This window comes from Brachyhypopomus gauderio, unplaced genomic scaffold (assembly GCF_052324685.1).
Source record: "Brachyhypopomus gauderio isolate BG-103 unplaced genomic scaffold, BGAUD_0.2 sc71, whole genome shotgun sequence".
NCBI lineage: Eukaryota > Metazoa > Chordata > Actinopteri > Gymnotiformes > Hypopomidae > Brachyhypopomus > Brachyhypopomus gauderio.
Genome location: NW_027506892.1, coordinates 1608136 through 1620073, shown reverse-complemented (window position 1 = coordinate 1620073; position 11938 = coordinate 1608136). Strand labels below are relative to the sequence as shown.

Sequence of the window (11938 nt, the reverse complement as noted above, 5' to 3'; positions counted from 1 at the left end):
CGTCACGCAGATACACATATTATCGCTGTTGAATATTGAATGTTGCCTCCAAACCTCAGTTTGGTAAACAGATAACAGACGTTTTAATATGAGAAGATGGAGCAATATGATAATCCCCCAGTCTTATGATGGAACACTGCCATTTTGTTTGTGGTGTTTCCACTAACTCCGCCTTTATTGTACAGTGCAGTCATGTGAATAAGTGTGAATAAGTGTGAATAAGTGTGTTACTCTGCCCCTGATCTGAGCAGGACCGGTTCGTCTGAGACAAGTCACCCTGGGTTTGGTGTTCCTGACTTTATTACCAACTTGGAGCGAGTTATGAACACAGTGTTTGGTGTTTTCTACATCAAGCGGAATAAATGAAGATGTTTGTTATTGTTGCGTCTCTGCTGGCGGCGCTGGCAGCAAGACTCCCTGCATGTGGTAAACAACTATTATTGTCTTAAATATCTTTTTCTCTGTCGCAGACAATTCCGTATTTATAAGCTTTGATTTGTAACAACAAATTATGGGGGACTCATCTTGTCCAGTATCTGATCATTGAGTTTAATGTGTGTCAATACAGCTCTATTACTGAAAATTTGGTTTACTGGTGAAATTAATTGAATAGTTTAATTATAGATTTGAACTATCTTGGGATTTGTGCCTTCATAGACTTATGAAACTTTGTCAGGTATACTAATACTTAGTATACTAAATTAATATAGTTTCCTCTGTCAAAGCTGCAGGATTACAAGCTTGTTAAGGTGCATTTGTGTGTATGATGTGACTCACCATATTAACACAGCCCTATATAAGCCTGCGGAGTGTGAACCCAGCGATTCTTGGGCTGTTCTTATTGAACTACATGTTTCTAACCACAGCCCTCTCCACAGACAGCTACAGTTCCCTCCAGTGTCTTTGTACATGCCTTGAGTGCATCATTAAAATCAATGGGTCAAAAATGTATACAATTGAAAAATAAATAATTTCCAACAGGAAGGAGAGGTAAGAGCAGCAGCCCTTTTAGACTCGAAAATCTAAAGTGTTCATAACCATGGCGTAGATTCTGATCTCAGTTTTAGCAATTACATCATATACATTTCATCACCATAAGAACATTCAACAAGATCAGAGACTTCCTAGATAGATAGATAGATAGATAGATAGATAGATAGATAGATAGATAGATAGATAGATAGATAGATAGATAAACTTAATGAATTAAGTAAGTAATCCTGAGGGAAATTGAGGAGGAGAATAAAGACACACCTGTAGAAATGCGTCCATGTATTTATCTCTAACACGGCACCATAATGGCCTCCTATCAGAACACCAAAAATGACAAATGACCGGCGTCTGTTGATTACAAACGCAGAGTTCTGACTAGGAGCAAAAGAAGAGAACACATCACCACCATTTGTAAGTTCTTACATACTACCAACATACTACCAACATACTACCAACATACTACCAATCCCTCACAGAGCAGACGTGAAGGTGTTATTACTGCTCTATAAATCATTTAATGGTGTGGGACTGGTGTATGTGTTTGGAATCATGCAGGATAAAAAAAGTCAGACCCAGAAATATTAGATCATTAGGAACTACATAGTTGTTCCTGCCTAAGGTAAAAATGAAGATGCAGCTTTTAGCTATTCTGCAGATATACGATGTAATTCAGGTATGAGATATAATTTCTGTCTTTAATCTCTGGCAAAGACCTAGCTGAGGTGATAGATCTTAGGCTGCTCTGAGCTCAATTACTCTTCTATATATCTTTTGTGGAGCTCTTTGAATTACCGCTGTGTATGAAAAGTGGTGTACAGATAAACTCGCACTGCCTTTAAGATTTTGCCATGATAAAGCAGTTTTAGGCTGAAACATTGTACTTTGCATTTAAGGACAATGACAGTCACATGCTTGTGAGTCTGAAGAGCTCAGTGGACTCTGTTAACACGTGCTGTGACAGCAGCTTGAGAAGGTCGTATGTGCGCGGCCATGAACCCAGCGACCCTGTGTGGAAGAGGAAGTAGTGTGCAAATAGGAGGATGGGTGGGAGAGTGAAAAAGAGTGAGAGAGTGTCTGTGTCTGTGTGAGAGAGAGAGAGAGAGTCAGAGAGAGAGAGGGAGAGAGAGAGATTTTCTGAGTAGTTTCTGTCTTACTTCCTATTTCCTGTTTTCTGCTTCCATTGTCCCTCTCACAACGTCAGATGGGAACGTGCTCCTTCATCTCAACCAGGAGCTGCTGGGCTCCACGGTGGTGGCGGGGGCCGACTCTCTGCCCAACCCCAGCGTGCATGTTGCCCTCCGCCTCTCCACCCACCACAACCTGCTCAGCGAGACCCAGCACCTCCACCAGCTCAAGACCAAACTGCACGATGACATCCAGAAGTAAATAGCTCGTGTTTATACCGTCTATGCCACATACGGAGATCGCTCGTAGAAACCTATTTAACGAGAGCACCAGCGTTTTGGTACTCTGTATGAATCTGTACCCAGCAGTTCTCACTGTGATTTTAGTCGTCTGCTGATGCAGTAACACACATCCCTAATGCAAACAGACTCTCCTTTGAAGCCAAGGGTGTCGTCCGCTGAGTGGTTACGGTTTTCCGCATCACTTCCTCCCAGGTCCATCAGCGAGTTCAAACCAGTGGTGGGTCGCTTGGCCCTGTACGTGCTGGCGCTGAAGGCCTCCTGCCAAGACCCGAACAGCCTCAGTCTGTCTGTGAACAACACCAGCAAGTCCCTGCTCACACACCTCAAGACGGAGTTACACAACGAAAAGATAGAAATTGCATGTGGGTCATATTGCATTATTATATTTCATGATATTACATTTATATGTATTATGTTACTATGTATCATATTATATATTGTCTCTCTCCCTCAAGCACACTTTTCCCTTAAATGTCTCATGACATTTTTTATCCTGTTTGCACGATCAGGTTGTCAGCAGTAGTGGCAGCAATACTAGATTAATGAAAACAAGCCCTTCAAGGTGTGACTGTTTGTAGATGAATAGTGACATATGTTTTCAAGTTAACATGTGCCTGAGCAACTGAAAACGTGACATGACCCAGAGCTTTCCATCTGATCTGTGAAACATGCTAACATGCACACTGGAGCTGACTTGGTCTGTTTGAATGTTTAATGATAAAATCACTGCTGTTTCAGAACAGGGTACATTTTGAAGTGGACACAAACATGTCAAATGCCATGACTTACTAAATTCCTCAAAAATTGGGGAGTGCTTCTAAGAGCAGGTCAATGATGTGAAATAAATTGCCAAAAACATTTTTTCAGGGCCACAAAAGTGGAATGGTCATGACTGTCCAAATCACCTGGCCTGAATCTTCTCCTAAGCATTCCTGTCACTTCCTGAACAGGCCTTCAATATAAAAGCTCCCCACTCAAACAGGAGCTACAGAAGGACAGTATTACTGACTTTGAAGGGAAGATCTTCTATGGAAGATACCCAGAATCTGGTGAAATCAGGAGGTTGTAGATTTCAGGAAGTGTGTCACAGCAACGGATTTATTACATAGTGATAACGTTATGTAATCAGTGACATTATGTTATGCTTGATTACATTTACTTTCACGACCAATGACTTTCCGTGTGTTTAGGGACCTGTGACCTTTGTGTTGGCCGTTCACTGTGCCGTACATGAACAGTGTTCTGTCCCCTCTAGACAATGTAAAAATAAATGCGTTGTGATGCCACGGCACGATACAGGCAAAAAATATTCCCGCATTTAAAATGACAGCCTACATATTGACCACTTTATGATACACTTCAGGTCCAATCTGCTGTAAAGCTGGACCTATGTAACAATCTCACAAGTTGAAAGGAGAATTAACTAAATAAACACACTTATATTCTGTTTCACTGTGTCCCTCTCCACGGTTACAAAGTTTGTTCTTTTCTGCAGCTAAACATCGACCCAAGACCAACTACTACCAGTACTCTCTGGGCGTTCTGGCCCTGTGTGTGAGTGGGGTCCGGGTCGACTCGCACGTCAGTCACAAGCTCATCCACGCTATCCAGCACCAGCACATCAAACATGGGGACGCCGTATGCATAGGTGACGTTATACAGTTCACCAGTTTAAACACATTTTAATGGCATTTGTATTGCAAACACAAACCTTTCAAACTCAAGTGCTGTGTTGTAGATACCGCTTCACCCTGCTTATCTATCATGTTATCTAGAATGTCCATCTCAACACTTAATCCACCATTTTAAGATTTTTACATGTATTTGGTTCTGTGATGTACTGTGTGTCCCTTTGATTAAAGCAGTACAGTTTCTAAGCAGGAGTCCATCTTATATGTCTCTTAGACTCTCTGGCAATGGCCGGCATGGCCCTGCAGTGTCTGAAGGACGCTAGAACCCCAGTGATTAGCAACACAGAACTGGAAAACACTCTGGCCTCCATCAAAATTACGCTTCTGGAGTCGGTGCGAGCCGACGGCCACATGGGTAATGAGTTCAGCACCGGACTGGCCGTTCAGGTATGTGGGATTTGGGGATCTGATGTTTTGCAGTAAATGTGGTCTTCTGGAAGAAGTTACTGCTTGTAAGAGTTTACATGAACGAAAAGCGGCTTTTAGATGTCTGATGATCATGTTTTTAATAGTATAAATGCTGTGTGCTTAGTTTCATACCTGAAGAGCTTTGAGTTTTTCATTAGTTTTCTGAATATTCAACGTAATTCTTGAGTCAGTTGAACAACTAAGAAACCGTGCAGTGTAATACTACAAAGTACTACTTAAACCTAAAAAGATCTTTAAAAAAGGTTTAAAGATTTAAAACCCGCAAACAAAAATCCAGCATTTAGTATTGAGTTGTGAAAATGCTGATCCTGATCAGAAAAAACAGAACAGCTTCTGTCCCCATTTACCCCCCACCCACTGTGTGGCGCCCCCTGTCACTGGGGGTAACAACCTCCGCATTTACCCCCCACCCACTGTGTGGCGCCCCCTGTCACTGGGAGTAACAACCTCTTCATGTAAAGTCTTCAGCAAGCAGAATGTCATGAGCACCTCCACCCGTATATCTCAGCACCTCCACCTGTATATCTCAGCACCTCCACCCGTATCTCTCAGCACCTCCACCTGTATCTCTCAGCACCTCCACCTGTATCTCTCAGCACCTCCACCCGTATATCTCAGCACCTCCACCCGTATATCTCAGCACCTCCACCTGTATCTCTCAGCACCTCCACCCGTATATCTCAGCACCTCCACCTGTATCTCTCAGCACCTCCACCCGTATATCTCAGCACCTCCACCTGTATCTCTCAGCACCTCCACCTGTATCTCTCAGCACCTCCACCTGTATCTCTTAGCACCTCCACCCGTATATCTCAGCACCTCCACCCGTATATCTCAGCACCTCCACCCGTATATCTCAGCACCTCCACCTGTATCTCTCAGCACCTCCACCCGTATATCTCAGCACCTCCACCTGTATCTCTCAGCACCTCCACCCGTATATCTCAGCACCTCCACCCGTATATCTCAGCACCTCCACATGTATCTCTCAGCACCTCCACCCGTATATCTCAGCACCTCCACCCGTATATCTCAGCACCTCCACCTGTATCTCTCAGCACCTCCACCCGTATATCTCAGCACCTCCACCCGTATATCTCAGCACCTCCACCTGTATCTCTCAGCACCTCCACCCGTATATCTCAGCACCTCCACCCGTATATCTCAGCACCTCCACCTGTATCTCTCAGCACCTCCACCTGTATCTCTCAGCACCTCCACCCGTATATCTCAGCACCTCCACCTGTATCTCTCAGCACCTCCACCCGTATATCTCAGCACCTCCACCTGTATCTCTCAGCACCTCCACCTGTATCTCTCAGCACCTCCACCTGTATCTCTTAGCACCTCCACCTGTATCTCTCAGCACCTCCACCCGTATATCTCAGCACCTCCACCCGTATATCTCAGCACCTCCACCCGTATATCTCAGCACCTCCACCTGTATCTCTCAGCACCTCCACCCGTATATCTCAGCACCTCCACCTGTATCTCTCAGCACCTCCACCCGTATATCTCAGCACCTCCACCCGTATATCTCAGCACCTCCACATGTATCTCTCAGCACCTCCACCCGTATATCTCAGCACCTCCACCCGTATATCTCAGCACCTCCACCTGTATCTCTCAGCACCTCCACCCGTATATCTCAGCACCTCCACCCGTATATCTCAGCACCTCCACCTGTATCTCTCAGCACCTCCACCCGTATATCTCAGCACCTCCACCTGTATCTCTCAGCACCTCCACCCGTATCTCAGCACCTCCACCTGTATCTCTCAGCACCTCCACCCGTATCTCAGCACCTCCACCTGTATCTCTTAGCACCTCCACCTGTATCTCTCAGCACCTCCACCCGTATATCTCAGCACCTCCACATGTATCTCTCAGCACCTCCACCCATATCTCAGTACCTCCACCCGTATATCTCAGCACCTCCACCCGTATCTCTCAGCACCTCCACCCGTATATCTCAGCACCTCCACCCGTATATCTCAGCACTTCCACCCATATCTCTCAGCACCTCCACCCGTATCTCTCAGCACCTCCACCCGTATCTCAGCACCCCCACCCGTATATTTCAGCACCTCCACCCGTATCTCTCAGCACCTCCACCCGTATCTCAGCACCCCCACCCGTATCTCTCAGCACCTCCACCCATATCTCAGCACCTCCACCCGTATATCTCAGCACCTCCACCCGTATATCTCAGCACCTCCACCCGTATATCTCAGCACCTCCACCCATATCTCTCAGCACCTCCACCCGTATCTCTCAGCACCTCCACCCGTATCTCAGCACCCCCACCCGTATATCTCAGCACCTCCACCCATATCTCAGCACCTCCACCCGTATCTCAGCACCTCCACCCGTATATCTCAGCACCTCCACCCGTATATCTCAGCACCTCCACCCATATCTCTCAGCACCTCCACCCGTATCTCTCAGGCCCTGCTGGCGATGGGTGCTCACACAGTGGAGTACTCCAGGTCTTTCCAGGCTATGATGTCGGATGCTAAGAAGGGGGTCTACCACAATGCTATGGCCATCTCACAGACCCTTCCAGCTCTTCAGCGGCGCTCCTACCTCCACCTGAAAAACGTGGACTGCAAAGATGAGGACGGTGAGGACCACCACCCAACACCCCCAGCAGACACTGTTGTAACAAACCACTAGAAAATGATTAAATGGCTGGAGGAAGGGATGGACTCTGGCTAATGGTTTAGACCTTGTACAAGCTTATAGTGTTTACACAACGCATGTATTTCCATCATGATTGGTGTCAAACGCCACAAAACCCTGGACAACCCAACAATGCAAGCTGAACAGTAACTTGATAGTACACAGTCCATACCAAACAGTTCCTGACAAACAAAGAAAAAAGTGCGTATAGATCTTACTGGGTGAGTATCTTAATCCAGCATGTAATGTCAAGGTATCTCTGGAGGAATCACTCCTGGCTGTTTGGATGGTGTCATCAGCTCTTATCTCTCTTATTGGCTGTTATTTGATGTTAAATATCAGCGTTCGGTCAGTGACCCTCATATCTATTTTAAATGGGAATAGCAAAGTCCCAATTGAGCACACAATCCCTGTTTCCCATCATAAGGACTGCAAAGGTCAGAGAACAGGAACTGTTTGCCTTGTTTGCAGCATGTTATTTTCTAACAAAGAAAACTCTTCTTCTTTAATTAATGAGGTCAAGCATCCATGTGGCCTTACAGTGGCAGAAATAACCCATCACCAGTATATTAATTGCCTATGATCAAAGAAACCAAGTAACCATAGGCAGTGGTTACACCCTAAACCCAGTGACTTTACCAAACAGAAATAACAATGCTGTGAGAAATACGACATTGGTGGATTTATTCCTGGGATTAATGAAAACATAATCTAATAATCTAATAATGTCCGTCTTCCTTCTCAATCTCTGCTTGTTTTCCTTCATAGACACTCTCACATGGACTCCATCTACCATGGTCCCAGAAGTCAAGCCCAACGTCCGTGTTGAGGTGAAGGTGATGAAGGCCACCGGCCAGACGGAGGAGTATCTGGTGGACGTTCCCAGCGGTTCCTCGTTACTCGAGGCTTTCAGCCTGCTCCAGGAGCAGCAGGAAGGATTCACGTCAGTATCAAAACATCACTCAGAAACTCAGACTTCCTGTTAGCAAATGAAGGCTAGAAGTACTGAATTCTGAATTCTGTGATGCTGATTTCAAAGAAGGTTTCAGTATGCAAAATAAGTCATCAGACTGAGCGCAGAACGTTTCTGCAGTGTGTTGTAAACATCCTGACCCATATCAGACATCCCAGTTTTACAGGTGAATTACACAGTGCACAATTATTTTGACCAGTAAATAAATACATTTGGTCATAATAATGACTAATAATGTCCTTACACATCAAGAATTCATGAATGTAATCTTGATGTAGTGTTTTCGTCTATACTGTTTAGGTCATCAGAACTCACTAGCTAACGTTTCATTTATTTATTGCTATCTGAGGCTTTGAAGAAATGATAATTCATGTAAAACACAGACATGTCTAAGATGGAATATTACTAACAGCAAACATTCCTGAGAGCACTCAGTGCCATGTGTCTTTTGGTGGGTTATGTCTGTGATTGTAAACTCAGTGATATTCAGTTTAACCTGTGTTCATTTACTGCCCTGTAGGTTTGAAATGGAGACCAGTTTGTGGGGACCCTTCCTCAGCCGGGTTAACGGAGAATGGGCCCGGCAGTCCGACCGCAGATACTGGCACATGTCTTCAGACGGCAAAGCTCTGAGCCAGGGTGAGGACCTCACACGCTCTCGCAGTAGTTCACGTATGAACACACAGGCTGCACAGCCTTGCTGATAAACACATTAGCACATTGTTTTTTTCCCCTGCTTGTGACATTGAAAGTAACTGTAGTGTGAAATTTTATCTCAATGCTGCACTTTTCTGACTAGGAATGAAAGACTATAAGGTTGATGGCCCTCAGAAGATCACCATCAAGAACACTGAGTACTGAGAACTCCAAGCTGTGCCTGAAGAGGATGGATTTGTAGTTGAGAAGTTTATTTTAATGAGAACATTGTCAAGAACCTCAGAAATCCATCCTGAGGTGTCCTTTGTGTTAGTTTTGACGGTATATGGGCGCTTTTAGTGTTTTCAGATGCTACCAGATGAAGGTGGACCAGGTGGACAAAGAAAACATTAACAACTGATTATTAACATACAAGCAACATTAACACACCACATGCAACATGTACATGTCACCTGGTGGACGGCACCATGATACAATATGTGTTTCACTTTAATAAAATATAATAAACTGACAGATTACAAATGTTCATTTAGTTTAACGTGTCCGTTAAAAAGTGCAACACGCTAGAAAATATGCATATATTGGTCAGGAATGGTAAACCAAAAAGCCATATGAAGTCAAACTATGCACAAAGGCTCAGCAAAAGCAATAAATAAATGCAATTATAAATAAATAATTATGTCTCATTATTGCTTTATTTTAAGTTGTTTGAGATCTTTAATTATTACACAGCTATGCTGAGTCAGTATCACTGTTTTTGTGTAGAGGGCAAAAAATGCAAAATGATATTCACCATTTTAAAATCACTTATCTGACCACTGTTACGGAGTTAAAATAGCATATCAGTTTAGCTATGGTATGTAATGTATGGTATGTATTAATAACTTTACAGCCTACTGGAGACAGAAACTTGATTCGGCAAGAGCCCATATATTTGCCAGTCGTTTAAGTTAGATAATGATGTGCACCATATTGGAAAATTTAAATACCCAAAGCAATAATGTGATAAAGCATCTTCAGTCCAAAGAAAGATGAAATGTTGTTTCATGTTCTCTTGATTCATGGTTCTGTCGGTTTATGTAAGAATTTATGTAGACCTTTTTGTCTAAAGGTTCACAAGCATGACATTCACAAATAAAAACAAAAACAGTATCCAAATCTGACCAAAAACTCAAAATCAAATACCTGAACCTTCCTTTGTGAGTAAAACTATTACTGGATTATATTTTCTGCTAAATATCAATAATAGAGAAACTATGGCCTCATTCAGCTGTGCCTCTGTGTAAATGATTGTGCTACTGCTATCAAAGAAGAAATGAGTTTATTACAATTTTCACACATCAGTCAAATCACCTACTTGCAACACTGATGAACACATTAGATTTAGTGATTTAATGATTATGGCCGTCTGCGTCAGACACTCCTTGGCGTCCGTGGCTTTGATTTGATTTCACTCTCCATTTGTCCTGTAGTTTTGATCTTGTTAGATCTCCAAGTCTCATTATTGGGTTCATCCATGTCTAGTTTAGTTATTTGTTTAATCCGTGTATTTAAACACTGCATTTGTGTTTTCATTTATTGTGTTCTTGGTGTGATTGTCTCCTGTGTTGTCACTTCGGTTGTCATTTGCTTGTTTGCGTCTCGTTTGTTTCCGTTTAGTTATCACCTTGTGTGTAGCCTTTGCATTTTCAGCTTTCAGTTGTCCGAGGTTTTGTTTGAAACTTTTATTAAAACTTTTTCTGCGATTGCGTCCTGTTTGTCGATATAACATAACAGGACTTCTGTTATATAAAAAATGTATAATTATATATATATATATATATATATATATATATATATATATATATATATATATATATATATATACTCTAAAAATGTAATTAATGATGTATAAACGTAACAATTATTGACCATGGATTAATAATCTAAATTCATAGTCATCTAGTTTATAATTAGCAGATTTTCTCATAGGAGGCAGCCTTCTGATATTTATTGCTGTATAGCTTTAAGGGTTTAAAAAATACATAAGGTAATTTAATATTGGTTGACAAATGTTAATAATGATAAGAATCAGAATTAATAATTCACTAAATAGCTATTTTTTAATGTCACTAACTGATCTAGCACTGATTGAAGGCACTGTATGCCAGGCGATGTTATCAATTATTATTTATAATGTTTTATGATGCATTGTAATAGGCTACAGATGAATGCATAATGAAACATTATAAAAGCCACATTGTGCTATCTAGAGTCTATAAGAACATTGCCATAAGACACTGAGCAAACAGCCAATGGACAGATGTCACAATGTAAATATTACTGAAAGCCACAGATGCTAAATCATATATCTCTATTCTAATAAAAATATTCCAACTGCCCATCCTAGCATTTGCTGTAAAAATGTTTTTAAGGTAAAACATTACTTATGAGATCTACAGAAGAGAAAAGTGATGAGATCGAACACAGTAATTTGGCCTCTCATTGTAATACTATCATCCATCCATATGTACACACAAACGCACACACACACACACACACACACACACACACACACACACACACACACACACACACACACACACACACACACACACACACACACATCCTTAAAAGTAAGGACAAAAGCACCAGTAAAGCCACGCTATTAACTGGGTGACAGCTCTGGGTGAGAGCCACCACAGACCAAGACAACTGTGTAATGAGTTTTGAGATGTTGAACGTGCGAAAGGTAAATGATATTTATGAAACGGACTATTTCTTTGTTTAAATGTAGAAAAATGAGATCTCACGTTGTCTAATTCTATCATTCTAGAGTTGAAAAGAATGAAATAAACACCACAAAGGAACCGCTAGATGGCGCTACAGCTCCACGTGTGGATGGCAGCAGCAGACACAGAATGACACCCTGAACCACCTGGATGAGGAACCGCTGTTGGTGCCTGTGAGGTAGTGACGGTGGAGGCGTATCTGCCAGCAGGAGAACCTCACACCACTTCACAACACCTCCTCTTTCCCACACAGGTTAGGCCTACCTATGAAGAAGATGCCAACGAGGTTCACATCCTTTACTTTCACTAATGATG

The 11938-nt window shown here is 42.6% G+C and overlaps 1 protein-coding gene across 2 annotated transcripts; it reads left to right on the top strand.

Moving 5' to 3' along the window:
* The first annotated feature begins 40 nt into the window (after positions 1-40).
* On the top strand, positions 41-10597 carry tcn2 (transcobalamin II). Of its 2 annotated transcripts, XM_076989935.1 has the most exons (9): positions 41-426; positions 2195-2375; positions 2613-2782; positions 3916-4068; positions 4326-4498; positions 6989-7163; positions 7991-8165; positions 8716-8834; positions 8995-10597. In XM_076989935.1, the coding sequence occupies exons 1-9, from the start codon at positions 363-365 to the stop codon at positions 9054-9056; spliced, it is 1272 nt and encodes a 423-aa protein (XP_076846050.1). In that variant the 5' UTR covers positions 41-362; the 3' UTR covers positions 9057-10597. The 2 variants fall into 2 exon arrangements, with proteins under 2 accessions (XP_076846050.1, XP_076846049.1); XM_076989934.1 differs by lacking the exons at positions 41-426; positions 2195-2375; positions 2613-2782; positions 3916-4068; positions 4326-4498 and adding an exon at positions 4514-6925 and having other exon boundaries at positions 6970-7163.
* The last annotated feature ends 1341 nt before the right edge of the window (positions 10598-11938 follow it).